Source organism: Amphiprion ocellaris, chromosome 11 (genome assembly GCF_022539595.1).
Source record: "Amphiprion ocellaris isolate individual 3 ecotype Okinawa chromosome 11, ASM2253959v1, whole genome shotgun sequence".
NCBI lineage: Eukaryota > Metazoa > Chordata > Actinopteri > Pomacentridae > Amphiprion > Amphiprion ocellaris.
Genome location: NC_072776.1, coordinates 23,650,271 through 23,670,066, shown reverse-complemented (window position 1 = coordinate 23,670,066; position 19,796 = coordinate 23,650,271). Strand labels below are relative to the sequence as shown.

General features: G+C 38.5%; 2 protein-coding genes across 24 annotated transcripts in view; one reads left to right on the top strand and one right to left on the bottom strand.

The window, feature by feature from the left end:
* neb (nebulin) overlaps window positions 1–11,401 on the top strand; it is a 75,707-nt gene extending 64,306 nt beyond the window's left edge. For 13 of the 22 annotated variants that reach the window (XM_035945195.2, XM_035945193.2, XM_035945213.2 and 10 more), the window contains 12 exons: window positions 524–616; window positions 810–902; window positions 2,947–3,039; window positions 3,387–3,479; window positions 3,879–3,971; window positions 4,612–4,704; window positions 5,200–5,307; window positions 6,500–6,686; window positions 7,207–7,299; window positions 8,851–8,991; window positions 9,114–9,217; window positions 10,558–11,401. In XM_035945195.2, coding sequence (XP_035801088.2) covers window positions 524–616; window positions 810–902; window positions 2,947–3,039; window positions 3,387–3,479; window positions 3,879–3,971; window positions 4,612–4,704; window positions 5,200–5,307; window positions 6,500–6,686; window positions 7,207–7,299; window positions 8,851–8,991; window positions 9,114–9,217; window positions 10,558–10,731 — 1,365 coding nt within the window. In that variant the 3' untranslated portion in view covers window positions 10,732–11,401. The remainder of the gene's footprint in view (window positions 1–523; window positions 617–809; window positions 903–2,946; window positions 3,040–3,386; window positions 3,480–3,878; window positions 3,972–4,611; window positions 4,705–5,199; window positions 5,308–6,499; window positions 6,687–7,206; window positions 7,300–8,850; window positions 8,992–9,113; window positions 9,218–10,557) is intronic. The other 9 variants (XM_035945269.2, XM_035945265.2, XM_035945267.2 and 6 more) reach the window with 7 other exon arrangements.
* Window positions 11,402–12,291: 890 nt separating this feature from the next.
* LOC111564344 (TBC1 domain family member 8) overlaps window positions 12,292–19,796 on the bottom strand; it is a 43,109-nt gene continuing 35,604 nt past the window's right edge. For both annotated transcript variants that reach the window (XM_023263852.3, XM_023263860.3), the window contains 9 exons: window positions 18,723–19,008; window positions 17,803–17,944; window positions 16,837–16,935; window positions 16,670–16,738; window positions 16,296–16,566; window positions 16,103–16,168; window positions 15,933–16,019; window positions 15,697–15,806; window positions 12,292–13,503 (listed from right to left, as the gene is read on the bottom strand). In XM_023263852.3, coding sequence (XP_023119620.2) covers window positions 13,108–13,503; window positions 15,697–15,806; window positions 15,933–16,019; window positions 16,103–16,168; window positions 16,296–16,566; window positions 16,670–16,738; window positions 16,837–16,935; window positions 17,803–17,944; window positions 18,723–19,008 — 1,526 coding nt within the window. In that variant the 3' untranslated portion in view covers window positions 12,292–13,107. The remainder of the gene's footprint in view (window positions 13,504–15,696; window positions 15,807–15,932; window positions 16,020–16,102; window positions 16,169–16,295; window positions 16,567–16,669; window positions 16,739–16,836; window positions 16,936–17,802; window positions 17,945–18,722; window positions 19,009–19,796) is intronic.

Below are 19,796 nucleotides of genomic sequence, written 5' to 3'. Positions count from 1 at the left end.
AATATTGAAAGCAATACACGTCAGTAATCATCAATAGTAATTTAATTGTTTCTTTCATATTTGTATCTATAGATGACAAAAGTTTTAGGAAAATATATATTGAGAGGATATGGACAGGTACAGAAATGTGAAACAGATGAAATACTACTGGGGTCCTGGTGAACCCTAAGTGTAGTAATGAGGGTTAATCACCATTGGTAGAAATTACATTCTTAACAATATATGGGAATATTGTTTGGATATCCATATGCTTTAGGCCATCTAGTTTAAAGGATCTTGTTTCCACTATAAAATAATCATGACATCTGAACCCTGAAGTAATAACCTAAATCATCCATTTTGAAAACAACCACCAACATGCCAACATACCCACCTATCATTGAAAATCAAGATGAGTAATAGCCTGTTATTGTGGATTGTTCTGAAGTGAACGCTTTTGTAATGAATGGATCGACGTGTTTGTCTATAGTACTGTACTTTTGTTTGTCCTTGTCTTATTTTGTGTAACTTATGCAACGGGCAGATTCAGTACAAGGATTCTGTGGGTCAAGGCACAGCCATCCCAGATCTCCCTGAGGTGAAGCGGGTCCGAGAAACCCAGAAGAATATCAGCCTGGTAGAGGAACAGCACTGCAGTGACCCTTATCTTGTCCCCTTATAGTTACTACCCAAACCACCCTCTTTCCCACTTATCTAGAAAACTTTCCTGTTTTTCATGCTGGTTTTCCCTCCTCCATCCTAACTATGTGACATTAATCATTCCTTTTAAAAACCACCGGTTGATACTTTCATTCCTTTTCCATACAAAGATTCAGTACAAAGAGGATTTGGGAGGTGGAACAGCTTTGCCCGAGACCCCTGAGATGGAGAGGGCTAAACGTAACCAGCGCAACATTAGCACGGTACTCCACATATTGACTTGCCCTCATTCATATCCTCAACCAGTCCTCCTCCATGCTCCCTCCATGTCTAGTATGAGAGAATTAAACCAGACCTGACGGTGACATGTAATCTCTTCAGATGACCATTTTCACCTTTCTATGGAGCTCTTCATTTATACTTGCTAAATTAGTTTATTTCTATTTTATATATAATTATAGGATATTATGGAGCCCCAAAAGGCCCCAATGTTTTTATGGGTCAAAGTACTTCTTTGATATGAATACTTTGTTTTTACAAGATGGCCAGAAGTATGTGGAGATTTCTGTCCACGTACAGTACTTTTAAGACTAAGAATTGAGATTGTTTCTTATTATTTTGGTAGATCTCATATTTCTGAGTAAGGGAAAATCTCAATTTTACATTGATGTTCTTCCAAATATTTCCAGTTTGGGGGACATCACAGCGTTAGTGAGCGCAGATCCAGGTGTATGAAGGACTTGACTGGCTTTCAGAGAGCCCTGACGTCAACATGATACAGCATCTTTTGGATGAAGCATAACCCTGACTGCAAGCCAGGACTCAATTCCCAGCATCAGTGGTTAGCTTTATTAAGTTGGGAACAAATCCCTGCAACCAGAGAAGTAGAGGCAGCACATTCATGCCTACATCTGAGCAGAATCTCAGTCATCCAGGTCATTCTAAACAACTCGAGACTCACAAGATGTGAATGGTGGTGAAACTGCCTGGAAAGGGATCTTAGCGCTGCATTATAAATGGGTGGTAAGAGGTGTGTTAGACCCCCCATCCCAGTTTAACCTAATTTAACAGCAGTTTGTGCAATTCGGAGTGACCACCAAGCAGACCATTTACACGAGTCATCGATCCCTAGGCAGTTTCACCACCATTTACACCTTGGATTATGTGAGTGTGGGTTGTTAACGAGCTTTGAGTCATGTGATTTGGGGACAAGAATAAATACCTGGGACTCTTCACCAGTCATTTACACCCGAGGAAGATACCTAAATGAGAGATGAAACTCTTAAAGAACCAAAAACAAATCATAGTGTCTTCTACAGAAGTCCATAAGATTAATGCCAATGGTTTTAATAGTACAAAAATTTGACTGGGTATCCACTTACTTTTGGCCATCTTGTTTAAATTGATCTTGTTTTGGCTATAAAATTGTTCACGTGTTAACACTTCCATCATGTACTAGGAACTTGAGGGCTGTCATGATAATTCATACTCAGAGGTGGGTAGAGTAGCCAAAAATTGTACTCAAGTAAGAGAAACGTTACTTCAAAATAATATCACTCAAGTAGAAGTAAAAAGTAGTCATCCAAAAAATTACTCAAGTAAGAGTAAAAAAGTATTTGCTGAAAAGACTACTCAAGTACTGAGTAACTGTTTGATTGTAATGTCCGATTTATTTTTTTAGAAATGATGTGATCAGACAGACACAAATGTAAAATAATGTTCAAATTGTGGTATTTCTATATAATAAAAAAAAGCAAAAATAAACAACATATTTACAAAATGACAAGTTAAGGCACAAGAAACACAAATTTCCAATTCCGAGTATTTCACAACATAAAGCTTTTGAAACAAATACCTGTAGTAAGGTAACGTTTGTATGCTTGAATAGTGCAAACTACATCCAGTGACAAGATACACTGCATGCTCATCAACTGTATGTGCATGCTGTATCTACTCATGTAAAAGTAAAAAGTATGGCAGAGTAAAACTACTCTCAGAAGTACATTTTTTTCAAAAAGTTACTCAAGTAAATGTAATGGAGTAAATGTAACTCGTTACTACCCATCTCTGCTCATACTTAATGATACCTGAACCCTGAAGGAATAACCTAAATCATTCCATTTCGAAAGCATCCACCAATGCGCCAACAAACCCGTCTACCACTGAAAATCAAAATGAGTAACAACCTGTTATTGTCTGTTGTTCTGAAGTGAATGCTGTTGTAATGAATGGATTGACTTGTGTTTGTCTACAGTACTGTACTTTTGTTTGTCCTCGTCTTATTTTGTGAACTTATGCAACGGGCAGATTCAGTACAAGGATTCTGTGGGTCAAGGCACAGCCATCCCAGATCTCCCTGAGGTGAAGCGGGTCCGAGAAACCCAGAAGAATATCAGCCTGGTAGAGGAACAGCACTGCAGTGACCCTTATAATCATTCCCCAAACTGCCTTCTTCCCTCATTTCCCACTTATCTAGAAAACCTTCCTGTTTTTTGTGCTGGTTTTCCCTCCTCCATCCTAACTACGCTACATAAATCATTCCTTTCTTTTTTTACCATCCCTGGTTTACAACTTGTTTTTTAAATTCATTTTCTGCAAATACAAAGTCCCCTCTTTTGTTATTTCCTCTAGTTAGTTTGCATCTTCCTGATTTTTTTTTCCTTTTTGGCATTTCCTTCGCTCCTAAATTGAAAAATGTGTAGTGTGTTACTGCCATATGTGACTTTATTGTACTATCTCATTCAAAGCTTCAATACAAAGAAGGAGTGGGACAAGGCACATCAGTATCAGAGACCCCAGAGATGGAGAGAGTTAAACGCAATCAGCATAATATTAGCACGGTACTCCGCTGCAGTGATCCTCATATCCTCCTTTACATCCTCAACATTCATTTGCATTTATCTGCTTCCTTCTTTATTTCCCTCCAACACACTGTTATAACAACTCTCCTGAGCCTTCACCAGCTGTTTCGACTTGTTACGCTTGTCGCATCAAACCCACCATGTAGTTATAACACCAGTAAGCCTTATGGGTTCGGCTAAACTCCACCGTGTCTCTAACAAAACCTGCTTCTTCATTTCTCAGGAAAAAAAAAAACTGTGTTTAATTCCATGTTTCCATGTCTGCTGTGATTTTTCATGCTGTCTCTTTCTGTCTTCCTGTAATTGTGTGTTATTGATCTGCTCTTTGCTTCTTCCTTCGCTTTTTCTCCATGGAAACCCAAAATTTTTCTTGGGTAGATAAAATACAAGGACTCTATGGGTCGAGGAACTGCCATACCAGATCTCCCCGAGGTGCAGCGGGTCAAACAAACCCAGAAACACATCAGCTCGGTAGTGGAACGAAACTGAAAACACGTGTGAACCCTAACTGTTGAGAGTAGTGACCATCAATAATGTCCATCCTGAGCACCCTTTGCTATCTTTCCTTCCTCTTTCTATCATCTCATCATCTCCTGCTCGACTCATCCATCTCCACTGAAGACTGCAGTTTTCTGAGCTCCACCCCTGCCACAATGTAGAATTAATTTCCATCCACGCTCTTTTGACTTTTTCAAACCATCTTTAATCCTCCATCATCAGTCCCTCCAAGCTGAGTGAAATCCTCCTCTTTGGCTTAGAGTATTTTCTAACGCACAAACCAGCTTTCTTCACATAAAGCTGCTGCTAAGTTAACGTCCACTTCACAGCAAATGACAAGCTAAATCTCCTGCTGAGGCGCGAGGAGTGTTTGTTCCTGCAACAAAGATCCTGGCTATTCAACAGGATGAATCACTCTATAGGACCATTTTCTCAGACTCTGCTTTCGATATATCCCAAAAAAGGCACCAACTGTAAGAGATGAATTATTTTCCTGAAAGGTACTCTTTTTGTATCTTCTGGCTAAACTTCCAGAGTCAGGTCTATGAAAGCAGTCCTATAGGTGTGTGGTCTGTGATTGGTTTGAGTGTCTGACTGTTCTTCTGTCCTGTAGGTCTTGTATAAAGACAGTTCAGCCAAGGGAACTCCTGTGGTGTTCACTCCAGAGATGGAGCGAGTCAAAAGGAACCAAGAAAACATTAGCTCGGTACCTCCAGAACCACTACAAGAACATGTTCTACTTAAGAAATGTTCTTCTTCTACCCCTATGTTAACCCTTTTTCTAACTGATTGTCCCCTGGCTATAGTTAATCTTATTAATACTCCTGACTGCACTCTTTTTTAAAAAAAATATATGTGTTTAATATGTCCAGCTGTGGTGTGCCTGTGTGCATCATCACTGCTAACCTCTCCTACCCCAACTTCTTCCTGTTCCCTTGTCGTTCTCGCACTGAAGGTTGGAATATAACTTTCTTTAAATTCTTCAATCCTCTTAATAATAAAAGAAATACCTCCCTGCTAATTCATCCATCTGAAATCCTAGATATGCCATTAGCTCATTGTGTCAGCAGCAGTGTTTGTCCTCTTAGCATTAAGGCTCTCTGCCACACCCTTTGTGCTCTGGATGTTAACAGCTACTGAATGATGCCTTCAGGTTTAAACATTTTAGACGCTCGTTTAATGTCCTCTGTTCTTCCACCAGGTGCTGTACTCTGACAGTTTCCGTAAGCAGGTCCAGGGCAAAGCCGCCTTCGTTCTGGACACACCTGAGATGAGGCGCGTCAGGGAGACCCAGCGCATCATTTCTGGAGTAAGATTTTGTGGTTATTCGCTTAATTTAATTTTACTTTAAGATAAAAAGGCACATCAATTAACTACTACTGGTCCACCTAAACAGTAAAGCTGGTGTTATATGTTTCTCGTTACTACAAAATCACACTTAAATACCTTATATTATTCCCACGCTTTTGCAGGATTTCAGCTGTGACCCAGTTTCTTCCTACTATTGATTAAAAATAGGTCACAAATGCACATTTGTATTTAAAATAAAAGCTCAGTAATTTTGTAAACCCCTGTAGGCAACCAATTGTAGAAAACATTATTCAGTCACAAGTAAATAGTGCCTCTGTTGGGGACTAATTTCAGCAACGCATTAAGTGCAGCCTAATATACTTCATGTCTAACAGGATTGTGTACATACTGTAGATAAAGTGTATTTTATTTAGTACAAACATTGTTTTTTTAATAGAAAATTTGTAGTAAAATGTGGCTTTCATTTTTATTATTTAGAGTTGCTTTCCTGTAGTGTAAAAGCATTATACATTTTAAAAGCTTTAACAGTAAAGATATATTCATTCATTTATTTATTTTTAAAATGGAACAATTCGTATTAATGTACATTTCCATGTAAATACAAGAGATTATATCAATACTCAATAATTTCCATCTCAAGTCCCATTGGCAGATCAAAAATAGAGAACAACATAAAACCATAACTGAACAAAGACATATATATAAACAAAACAACAACAAACGATAACACTTAGTGGACATAACAGACAAAAGCTGAGATATCAAGGCCACTACCAAGCAATAATTAATTAACATTAACACATGATTATATTGTAAATATCTCTTTGTTGCTATAAAGATTCTCTGTCATTCAGGTCAAAGTGTCTCTAAGTGCTAAAACAAATGGGAACGGAGTTACTTGAGTGTGTTGAAGACATTTCTCATTGAAAAAGCATCTGAACCGAAGATGCCTTTTCGGATGAGAGGAGAAACATTTAACAAACTCGAGGAAGTCCAGTTGCCTTTATTTTGACGACAGCTGAAATCTGAGAACAACAACATCACTTGTGCAATGAGGGATTGTCGCTGACATAACATGCTCATGTTCTGCTCCACCTGCGAATAAAGCAGTTTAGATAATCAGGATAAATTCTTGGCTGCTTGTATAAACTGCACTTTTGCTTATGGTGGTTGTGATTCGTGCTCTCCAGGTGAGATACCACGAGGACTTTGAGAAGAGCAAGGGCAGCTTCACCCCCACCACCTCCGACCCGGTGACGGACCGCGTGAAGAAGAACACTCAGGACTTCAGCGACATCAGCTACCGCGGCATCCAGAGGCGTGTGGTGGAGATGGAGAGGAGACGCGCCATGGAGCACGACCAGGAGACCATCACCGGTACAGTTACAAGCATCATCAATCATCTTTTGGAGTTGTTGGTGTGTTGGCAAATAACAATATGAACATGGAAGTGAAAAGTCTTACACGGGAAATTTTGAGCTGTAAATAAATTGACCAATTTTTACTTGTCCACACCCTTTGAAGGCTTTGTAGATTAAATTCTGAGAGAAATACTACATATTGTTAGAGACAAAGTAAATATCTTAATTAGTATGACATGAACCAAAATTTAACTGTTGCATTCTCAGTTACATTTGTCGATATTACTGTTAATTTGTGTTTTTTATGCACCGTAGCATGCATAAATAGCCCTATGTTTATGGTCTGTACAGAATTAGAGTCACAATTTTGTAAACAAACCAGAAGCCTTTTTATTGTGTAGTACATCAAATATGGAAAAGAAAATGTCCTTTAGCATCCTGGAAACATATCCAGCAATGCAGTGAAACTTGAAACAGACTGAGATTAATTATTTTCAGTTAGTACCTCTTTGCCTGAACCACTAAATCCTCCTCAGATCTGCGTGTCTGGCGCACAAATCCCGGCTCTGTGTTCGACTACGATCCTGCTGAGGACAACATCCAGTCCAGGAGTCTGCACATGATGTCAGGTGAGATGAAAACTCACTTCAGTGATCTAAACTTTTAGTTATGTTCTAGATGAATAGGTGTGATTTAAGTCCATCCCCGCACAATTTACGAATATGACAGAAATTGATAAGTTCCTGAAGGAGTATCGGATACTCCATCTTGTGTGCAAAGCAGACATTTTGGCCTGAGGGTGGACAATATGCTCAGTATGCTTTACAGTGTATACTCATTAGACTCTGATATTTAAATTTAAAAAAGAAAATTTACATTAGTTTTTAGGTTGTGGTCTAAATTTAATATAATTGATCATATCCATATGTAAATCCAATATGCCATTTGTCATGCCTCATCCGCACATATGAAAGGTGTACATAGTCTTTATCATACTCTTTCTTTTTAGCCTTATTGCACTTTTGTATTTCATCTTTTGCTTTTTCCATGTCCTCAGTTGTATCCAGCTGTAGTAACATGTAAATTTCCATAGTGAGTGATCAATAAAAGCTTATCTTCTCTTCTCTTTGCTTAGCTTAGCTTAGCTTAGCTTAGCCTATCTTAAACCAATACATAAACACTTAGTTTGATAAGATGTCTTTCCAGAATCATTTTGAATTTTCATCTTAGGAATATAAAAACAAATTCACATAAACTTTCTGGCCACTATTTGCTGAGATATCTTGCTCTGAGCCAAAGTGCTGTGTAAAACACTTACAGAAATAGAAAAATAGAAAGAGAATAGAATTAGTTTATAATCATAGCACGGTGTATAATGACATTAAGCAGCAATCCTGCCAATGCATTCACACAATCATACATTTTTAAAAGTACAGTAAGAAATGTGCAAATCCAAAATATATACATCTAGTAGAGACAGTAGTATGTGCAGTTGTATCTGAAAACAGTGAGATAGATTATTATTTTAAAGATAGCTTATTTGGTATATTAACAACTATAAAACAGTAGTGTAAGTAATGTTGCATTTCTGGATAATGCACATTACTGAACATACACTACCATTCAAACGTTTGGGGTCACTCAGGCAATTTCATGTTTTCCATGAAAACTCACACTTTTATTCATGTGGTAATATAATTGTACAAGGGTTTTCTAATCATCAATTAGCCTTTCAGCACGATGAGCTAACACAATGCACCATTGGAACACAGGAGTGATGGTTGCTGGAAAAGAGCCTCTGTACCTCTATGTAGATATTCCATTGAAAATCAGCCGTTTCCAGCTAGAATAGTCATTTACCACATTAACGTCTAGACTGTATTTCTGATTCATTTAATGCTATCTTCATTAGAAAAAAATGCTTTTCATTTCTAAATGATCTCAAACTTCTGAACGTTAGTGTACATGAAAAAGTAGCTCTAAGTAGTGATGACATTGTAAGCAGTTGATAGATTTTGCAATCTGGAGTTTTTACAGCCAACAGGGCAACAACTGCAGATAAACATGCTGCTAAGGGAAGTCGGTAATCTTTTGTAAACACACAATGATCCCCACTGATACTGAATGTATTTTTAAGTCTTAAAGAAGCTTTTCTATCTTACATGATTCTGCTGTAACAGTCCAAGCTCAGCGTCGCAGCAAGGAACACTCCCGCTCCACCAGCGCCCTGAGCGGTATGGCTGACGAGAAGTCTGAGGTGTCCCAGGACGCCGACCACCACATGTCCCTCTACAGCAACGGCTTCATGGCCTCATCCATCAGTAATGATCCAGAACCACCACAATAAACATTGATAAATACAGTATATTGTCTTTGATTGCTGTATTAACACCACAGATGAATAATGTGCCTTGTCTGTGCTTTTTTTTAAAATCATCTACAGACTACCAACATGCTAAGACTGTGGAGTTGCAGCAGAGGTCATCATCAGTGGCCACCCAGCAGACCACAGTGTCCTCCATTCCCTCTCACCCCTCCACCACTGGGGTCAGTAACACAGAAATAGCATAGAAATCTTTAAGGGTATCACAACAACAACTCGAGTTTTTGCTGACCACTAGTGGTTTAATGTCTCACCTGGCAGCAGTGATGCTCAGGTTTGCTCCATGATCCTGTTTTACTACTGTGGGAAACTTTTAACCGAAGAAGGCAGCAAAACACTTCTAAGCCTGCTGTTAAGTTTGTAATTTACCATTTCCTTCTCATTTTGCTATTTGAGGTATTTTACTCACTATTTAACTCATATTGTGGCCTAAAATTTGAATATTTTGTTCACTGATATATATACAGATTATGAATTCCTTCTTAGCAGAATGAGTCAAGTAGCTATCAAGGAAATAGGGTGAACAATTTGGGGATAATATTTATTATTTTGTAATATAATTTATATAAGCTTTAGTTCAGTATTCACTGTTGAATAGTTTTAATTACCACGAGATACCTTTAAAATATTAACTTCTCTATATTCTAATGCAAGAATGTGCATAGAACAGTTATCATAAAAACTGTGACTGTTAAAGTTTAATAAATTAATACGTTTCTCTTTTAAGTCACCTCTTAAGACTTACTTTTATTGGAGAGCCCTTTCAGATTTTATTCAAGTTTAATTTCCTTTTAAATGTCTTTTATTTCATTTAATAATGATCCTACTTTTTTGACACTGTCAACTTTTATCTGTCTCTAAATTCTGATGATTTTACGTCTCATCTGTTTTTATTTACAGCCTTGTAAAGCAGTTTGTATCCTAGATTTTAGACAAATGCTGTATAAATAACGATTATTAACACCTTAATGCTGATCGTCGCAAATTCGCATCATACCGCTTGCATTCAGACTGCAGCCCGTACGTACCACTCTGAAGCAGCATCTATAAAAGAAACTCTGTATAACATCTACCCTAAATTGCATCCTTTAGGATTTACTAATTGCATTGTTCCAATCTGAAATCAATAAATTGCTGCAATTCTGTTTTATCTGATTGTAGCAGAATCATCTGGCTTTGTAAGACTCCGCAAGGCTCTCGTACAATTTAGTAAAAGGTCAAGTAGTTTTATTATTTTATAGGCTGAATTGAGAAAAAAGGACTTGTAGAAAACATTACGTCTGACTTGTCCTAAGAGTTTGAATCATCCAAGTCTTTTCCTTTGGCTTGTTTGTGAAATTCTTCAAAGGCAGCAGTGACTCAGGAACTCTCCCTCAGATGGGTTTCAGTGTAACGTCTGTGTTTTGTGGGTTTTGTTGACAGTAACAGAAATATCACCAACGTCAGTTGGCTCTGACTCATTCCTCTTTCACACACTGACTCTTTCTTCCTTCCCTTCTTTTAGAAAACTGTGCGCGCCATGTACGACTACGCTGCTGCCGACAATGACGAGGTGTCCTTCAAGGACGGAGACGTCATCGTTAACGTGCAGTCCATTGATGAGGGCTGGATGTACGGCACCGTGCAGCGCACCGGCAAGACCGGCATGCTGCCCGCCAACTACGTTGAAGCAATTTAAAGACACAGCCCGCCCATCGTCCCTCCGGAGTGGGCGAGACGCATCCACCGGGCAAAACGGATCGGCCTTCTTGTGATCACACCTGTGGCTTTGTGCGATGTGTAGCTTTTAGTTTCTGTGACTGTATTTAAATTGTGCTGTTTTTCTCGTCGGTAAGTCTGTAATCATTCATACGCTGCTACCCCACCGGTGCCTGTGGATGTGCAATAAGCTGCATGACACGACACATATAAATATTTCTGACTATACATAATGTGCCCACTCTGAATGACAGACTGTTCTGAGATTTGAGACACACAAGACTCACCAACATACAGCCTGGCCCATTATTTTGTACATTGCAAAAATATTTAATATCCATTATTTGATAGAACAGAGGATTTTCTCTTAAACACAGAGGGCTCAAGTAGTTCCAATTATGCCTTTAATGGAGATTCAATGGAGAGAAAAGAAATAATGAAACTTATAAGGAGTTAGTCACCATCTACCTCCTCTATGATTAAACCACTCCTAAAGAGTTGTACGAGACAAGCCTCAGTCTTCCCTCCGACATAACGAAGGCTGTCCATTAGTAGAACGTGTGTTTTGTTTCTTCCGATTATTTAGGTCTTGGCTAAGGCGTGTCCTCTACCTTTAATCAGTAGCTAATAAAGCACACCAAGCTCCTGCAGCACTCGGACTCCTTCTTTTCATTCTGAACTCTGACTTCTGGCATCTTCTTTCTTTTTTCTCACAGCTTCCTTCTCCATAAGCTTTACTAGGTAGCTGCTGAATGCGCCTTACACTGCACAGAATTTCCCCCAATCACATGCAAACAAGTTCATTTTAGAGACAAACAGAACTTTAGTTATGAGGCTAATACCTAAATTTCAGTAACAAAGTAGGATTTAACTTTAATGTAAATTAACTAAATACGAAGCAAAGGATGTTACACTTAAAAAATCAACTTGTCAGCTCTCAGGTGGAAAAATTGTCATTTTTTGTAATTTTTAACAAGTTTATCACCTCTGAATGCTTCAAATGTAGATTCATACAGCAGAAGTTTGCAATACTGGTATAGCTGGGAGCTTTGCAAAAACAAGTCGTTTTTTCTACAAATGTAGGGAACAGATTGATGTTTTCTGTACTCTACATTTTCATTTTGAACCTTGCAAAAGTAATATTTACTATTCAGCTATTGGCACTTCAGGTGATTGTGTCTATATCGCTGTTGGTTTCTGGACATATTTCTGTAAATCGGAGTCCAGATTTGAACATTTTTGCACCACTGTATTTAGCGATTTGGCCTTTAATTATCATATTATGTTTATTTTTTCTAGTGGCCTTGTTTTTGACATCTCAGCTACATCCCCAGTGGAAATTTAATCTTGTTGTACCAGAGCTACAACCCTTGTTGGTTGTTATACGTTGTTGTGAGTCCAGTTAACTGGAAAACATCTTTAAAGTTTGTATATTTATTCAGAAAAAATATCTGCTGTATCTACAGTGGCAAAACATCAACCTTTCCCAGTAAGAAAAAGTTTAAAAACCACATTACGAAGCCGAATAATGACAGTCAGATTGATTTCTGCAGTGAATTTTATTTAAAGGACACATCCAACGGTGTATTCGTTTTTTTCCTGCTTTCTGTAACTGTTCAACATCACTGTCGATTATTTCCCAGTAATTTGAAAAAGTCTGAAAAATATCAATAATCAAAGAGCGTGCTTTGAAAACATTCAATATTAAAGAAACAGAAGTAATAAAATTAACAAAAATAATAAAAAATGAACACTCATTACATGCTAGATTTGTCCTTAATGCTGCACCGTTGTGCGTAAGGTCCATTGGTAAAACTCTCTAATAAGGCAGCCTTTGGGAAAAGCGAGAGAAAATTGATGAGGGCTAATAGCTGATCTATAAAGTATTAATTAATAATGTAATCAGTCACAGCCTGTAAACACTTTATAAAGGGTGCCTTATTAGGAAGCAGTAACCCCGGTTTAACTGCAGGCATCCTCGTGGTGACATAAGAAGGCGATAATTGTAATTTCTCAAGGCTTGTAGCTCTAAATGAAAAATAGAATCTGACATTACTAATGTCTGATACCAGTGAGTCAACCATTTAATGGGTTGCTGCAGAGGTTTGGAGTTTCAGAACTGTTTTTGGCTCCAAGTGTTCTGCAAAAAGCTTGTTTGTGTTGTGAATTACATACCAAAGAAGGTCTGAGAGTCTTCGTGAGGCTGCAACGTCTGCAGTTGTATTATAGCTGTCACAGATCTTTAAAGTTAAGGCTCTTCAGTTCCTGCTCAAGCTGCTACGTACTTCTGTCAAATGATACTATAGTTTTCTTCAGGACATTTGGTTTGTGTTGTGGCTCGGAGTTCACATTTCAGTCAGCTGGTCCCTTGTTGCAGAGTGAGCAAACCCGCCCGCTGGTGATACTGACTCTCCTTGGCTTCTGCGATTTTCGCCGTCAGATCCACCGGCTTCTCAAAGAAGTTCACCAGTGCCTGTTCAGTGAGAAGTGAGGCCAGGATCTGAGCGTAGCTGACCGTCCACTCACTCTCCGAGCTCCCGTCACCGCCGGTGTCCTCAGCCTGAGCGGATGCCGCAGCTTTCGCCTTCTCTTGGCCGATGACCTCCGACCCCGATGTTTGTCCTCTGTGGCCGGCCTCGCCGATCTGCAGCACTAGACTGGTTACCGTGGCGATGGCCTGGAAGAGGTCGTTCTCCTCAGGGTCACCGTGGAACATGCTGTAGAGCGTTTTACAGAACTGGATGAATTCCCGCTGTGGAGGAAACAGGATGATGAGGGCTTATATTAGTGTTAGATTTAAGAACAGTGACCCAACAACATTAGTGTAATCTTGAATCAGACACTGGGGGGACCAGGTATGGTCTTGATATGTAAATGCAATGGTTATTCTAATAAAAAAAAAAAAAAAAACATACTGACAGCAATAGTGTAATATTTTTGGGCACAATATGCTAAAAGTAAAAGATGATATAATTATGGTAAATGCTATTAATCTGAAGAGTTAAAAGTTAAAACATATGAAATACATACTGATGAATATTCTAGCAATGACTGACATTTTGATGGTATTGTGTGTCTGTGGAGGGGACACACACACAGCTGGAAAATCATAAAGTAAAACGTATTTTTGGTGAAAAGACAAATCATATGCTTTGTAGAAAAATGTGCTGAAAACATAATGGTGTAAACTTAAGGCAATATAACTTTTAAAAAAAGATGTATCAGAAACATAACAACACATAATGGTGTAAAATGTATGAAGACTGACATAAAAAATAGTAGGAGAAAGAGAGAGAAAGAGAGAAAAGTAGCTTTTTGGACAATAAAACACGGCCAAGTCTTAGACTCTGGCCCATGATTTGGGACTTAGTTTCCACATCACAGCTCTGATGAAAAGAGTTCCACCATATAAACCTGATATGTAATATGTGTGGAAGAATACCAAACATTATTTACCCCTAGATCCTGATCAATCCAGTATTCATACTGCTGTGTCACATCACTGTCAGATTAACCCTCTGATGTGCAACATGGGTCAAAAGTGATCCAAATCCAATGGAAAATGGATATCACTTGACCCACACTGCGCATCAAAAGGGTTAAAGAAGGACTTATCTTTTATCATTTATTCTGCTGTGTGAGGCTTCAGGTATTTATTAAAGCCAGAGGAAATAATCTAGTAGTAGGAGTAATGTTTCTGCAACCCCTAAACAGCGTTATTGTAAGATTCGCACCTTTGATATATGCCTGAGTCACATTAAAAGCTGTATTTTGAAACACTTGACATTATGTTGCCTAATAGATACTCGAGAGTGGCGTACCTCTAGCTTGACAGGGCAGGGTTGCCTGGGTGACAATGTCTGAGGCCGAAAGACCTGAAACACCTGATGACTCCTTAGATCACTAATGATGTGTACAGGTACATCAACATAGTATATTAAAAGACACATTATAAGGGCCTAAATGTATGCCACTGTGACACAAGAGCAATATTTTAACTGCTTTTAACTTGACTTTATACGTCTGAGCTGGCAGGAGGTCATTAAGCACCACACAAGACTCTGTCATGGTGCCCCTTTGCTAGCAAAACCCCCACAATGCTCTCTGCTTGCCAACATGGAGCTGCCCTCCTCCTCTGGTCGCTACAGAATTAAACCATAAGAGGAAAACGGTACTACAGCTAATCTACAAAACTTGGAAATGTGTATTTTCTGAGGAAATGGTATTGAGTATCTGCAAATAGTAAATGTAAAAAAAAAAAAAAACCTTAATCGGGAAATCACTGTGGTGTTCACCATTGCATAGTGTAAAATTGGTAGGGGGTGTCACATGCTATTGTTTTAATTAATAAATGGGAAAAAATAAAATAAATATGAAATAACACATTAGAATAGAATAGCTTTATTGTCATCATAAATGGGGGCATGACGAAAATATAAATAGCTGCCACTGGATGGTGCATTAATAACAGGCTAAATGAAATAACAATAATAATAATAAAAATCAACTGTACATATAAAACAAAGCTATATTAGGAATTACAATATATGCAAAGGAGGCAAGATATATACAATATGGCATGGGAGGTAAATGAAATAAAACAAAATCCAATAAAATTGAATAAATATGGGCAGCAGATTGTATGTAAACAGTATTTGAACCATTAAAAGTGACACTGTGCGTTGTTGTTTTGAGTTCAGAAGTCTGATGGATGATGGTAAAAATCTGGGACCATGGGATATTCATTGACAGAGTTCACAAAAGGACAATATTTAACATGCATTTGGGCATTTAACATTTATTTTAGTAGTATTACCTCTGTTTTAGGAGAACATAACCTCCCCGGAAGAATGTCCACTTACACCCTTGTCTGACTTGCTTTAATTAGTGATTTGACAGAAGCTAGCTGATAGAAAACAAGTGGACTAGTACGAGTTTGCAGTACCTGGTTCATAAGTGGCAGAGGCTTCTCCACGTCTTTCTCCTTCTCTTTCACCAGATCCTGCAGCATCTGCTTCAGCTGCTCCTGGTAGTCTTTAACTTCATCTTCATCACCTGGAAGCAGAGAGTCAGATTTTCTTCAACTGCTCTGAATTATTTCATGCATTTGATCAACACATTAAATAGATGTTGCATTCATAATCAACAGTAGATGATGAATCACAGTGTGTTTGCACCAACCAGAGGACAGATTAACATAAAGTGGTCTGTTTGTGGATAGCAGGGGGCTTTTCATCAGAGAGGGGTCGTCCTCACTTTCAGTCAAAGCTGCAGAAACACAGTTAAACAATCAGTTCCTGGTCTGACTGCAACTTCAAAATCCCTGTCATTGTGTTGAAAGGATGACTAACCGGGAGGGATATGAAGCCGATACAGCAGCCGAATTTTCTCATTCAGCTCTTCACAGTACAAAGTGTCTGAAACAACAAGGTGACAGAGTAAGTCCTCGGCTCTTCTTAGGGTTTTTATAGACACATTTGCAGCTTTAAACACTGGCTTTTTAAAAAAATAAACAGTCTACCATTCTGTCCTGCCTCCACCTACCCAGCCAGCTGGCAAACTCTCTAAAGGTGACCAGGTTGTCTCGGTCCTGGTCCAGCAGGGTGAAGGTTCGGTTGGCCAGAGTATCGGTGTGCTGGTTTGAGCCTCCAGGCCACGGGACCAGCAGCCCGTAAAGGCTTTTAAACTGGGGTCGGTCCAGCCGATACTGACGCTCCACGTAGGAGCGACCAGAGTCTCCGTAACGCCAAGCTGCTGCCTCGGCTGCTGCTGCAGAGCTGCTGTCGCCCCAATACAGACTGATGAAGTGCTCCGTCTGGTGAGAGAGGAAGGAAAAGAAAAAGATGGGCAGAAAGGTTATTAAATATTCTTTTCACACATCAACTTCTCTGAAAACAAGGACGATAATTTCGAGATACCTTGAAGAGATCATAGACATGAGCTAGATTCTCTGGAGAGATGGAAACATCTGGAGTCACCAGCCTTAACTGCACATACAAATGACACAAATGAGAATATGGAATGAAATATAGGTAAATATTATTTAAAACAGCTTTAAATATGTTTATATTCTTTGTCTGCTCACAGCATTTTCTTTAGTGGTGTCTTCATGGGCCTGCAGTACTCGGATTCTGTGTCGACAGCGAAGCCTCTCGATCTGCCGCACTGTCAGATCTCCGAATTTCTGACATAGAAAAACACAAATAACAAGGAATATTATGAAACTGAAGGCAAAAGCAACATGTGGTCCATGTATTATAAAGACTTGATGGAAATTATAGACTATAGACACTTTTTTTTTTACATTTGCAATACAGGCCTCTTGGCCAAATGGACACTACCTCATAGTACAGTTTTTGCACATATGCCTATTCATCTATGTACCAGTGGTACACACTTGTATATGTTGTTTATGTTGCCTTATTATTTCCCTTACTTTCATTCATTCATTCATTCATTCATTCATTCGTTCATTCATTTATTCATTCATTCATTCATTTATTTGACAACCAGGACCTACTAGTACGAATTTCATGCCACCTCATATGAATACATGCGCTGGTATGACAATAAATAACTTTGAATCCTTGAATCCTTGAAATTAAAGCTGCAGTAAGTGAAAAATTTGGAAGAAAGAAGCGTAGTATTGGAAAATACAGCTGCAGCCTCAAACATGCAACAACAGTCAAGCTAAAAGTCATATTCATAATTGGCTTCCCACAGGGACTTCAATCTGACTGAACATCATCTGCTTAAGACACCAGCAAATAGGGCTCAAAACAAACAAACAACAGCAACAACAAAACTACAGCGACATGATTCATAATTTCAGTGGCAGTGGTCAGTTTTGCATTTCCTTTCAAATCAAACAAATGTAAAACAAAAAAAAAAAGATGTGCAGTTGTACTTTTGCAGCAATTTATACCAAACATGTTTCTTCATGTCTAGAATAACAGGAATCTAAGAATGCTTTAAAAATGAGTAAATGCTTTGCCGTAATAAATGTGAAAACTATGACTTTAAGGCTGTATCGTATTTGTGAGTCTCTTACCTCATAGGACTCATTGATGAGGTCGGTGATGTTTGCGTGTCTCACAGCTGGAACATCGGCATCACTGCAGCTGCTTTCATCTGCAGTAGGCGGACAGGACGGGACAGAAGACGAATCCTCACCTCCAACCTGATCCAGGAAACTGCAAAGTAGAGAGCAGATGGTTCACATTCTCTCATCTCATGCATATCAGATATGTAATTTTTAACCACTCGCTAATAAAAAGGTAACAAAATTCATTCCATTTATAAATCTTAAATATATATGAAAATTCCATTCATGAATTTGGCACCAATTTAACACCAATTTTGGCATCACAGGCTCATCAAAACTGATGCTGGCTAAAAAAAGAAAAAACTTGGAATAATGTCTGTTCCACTTTATTCAAGTTAATAATTAATCGATTCATAATTGATAATGCTTCTGACTATCATCTATCATTTATGACAGTCAAGTGTTAAAAGTGTGTTTCTTTATCCCAAATAGTTCAGCTGGAGCTCTGGCAGGTAGCGTTCTACAAATCAATTAACAGATTAGCTGGAAATCACCATAGCCCTAATTGAATCATTTATAATGTAAGAATAATTTTGGCACAGACTTTGCTCAAGAGTTCTCATTGGAAACAATGTTAAGTGCAGTCTGGGAGCGGCTGTTACAATAAATCAATAGGAGAGTCCATCTGTGTCAGTCTGAGCAAACAACACAAAACTTAGGGACAAAAAAACTAATTGTAAACTCATGGCTACAGCCGTTTTCTACATAGCTGATACACATGCAAGCAAACAAACTCATGTAAATAATCTGCATGCAGAATTTTTGCTTAAGATCTTGTGTTATGTGTGCTTAATTACTGACTGAGCCTGATTTCAATTTATTTTTTTTTTTTTTAAATGCTGTCTTTCACAAATACACAAATCTACCTTGTGAGAATCATCAGTGCCTGTCCATCGTCTGTGCTGGCTGAGAGCTGAGCAGCGTTGGCGTCCAGAACGGCCAAACCCAGCTGGAAGATGGCTTTGATTCCGTGAAAGAAGAAGCAGTCAACCACGCAGACAGCGCTCTGGAAGGGCAGGACGCTGAGGAAGAGGGTGAGGAACCACGAGAGGGAGACGGAGGAGAGAGCCGAGAGGTCTGGAACCTGTTCGGCCAACTCCGGTAAACGTTCCCTGATCAGCTCCTCAAACACCGACTGATCCACCTGAGCTCCTGCAGCAGGAAAACATGGAGTTAAACAGGTTTCAAAGCATGGAGAGGTGACTCAGTGTCTTAATGTGATACCAAACTGATGCTTTCTGTACTGCAGAAGAGTTTTTCAGTTTTAAAAAAAGTGACATTTTCAATATTACAAACATAAGCAGTCATACAAGAATAAATTCAGCCTAAAATTGTTTATGATAATCAACAAACAAGAAACTTTTTTTTGTTTGTTTAAATCTGATCCAACATGATTCTTCATCTGACATTTTTTGGTACTTTATTGTTTTGCTCTGACAGTTTGCAGATGAGCACATTTGTTTTACACAAATGACCTAATGAGGATTAAGCAGTATAGAAAGTGGATGAATGGATGGAATCCCCAAGGGTAAATTTGGTTATTACAGCAGAAAGAGTACAGTTCCCACCACCATAAGTGCAAATAAATAAGCAAAAATGTGCAGTAAATAAAAATAAACAATAAGAAAAATATGAAATGCAAAATGCCCTATGTAAAGAATGTAGAAATGTTAAAGTGTTAAATATTAATTAAATTTAATAATTCAAAAGGCACGACAACTTGTCAAGATCTAAAAATTATTTTAAAGTTAAAATTTTATGAATGTACAATTTGAAGTTAATGTCTTCTCTGTCATTTTAAACTTTGCAAAGTCCCACAGGCCAGATTTGACCGCTTTTAGCCCACGGGCCATATGTTTGACACCCCTGATCGTGCACAAAAGAAAAGTTTTATTTCTATCTACTTCTAGCCAGGTTTGTGCTGTTTCCATCAAGGTTTA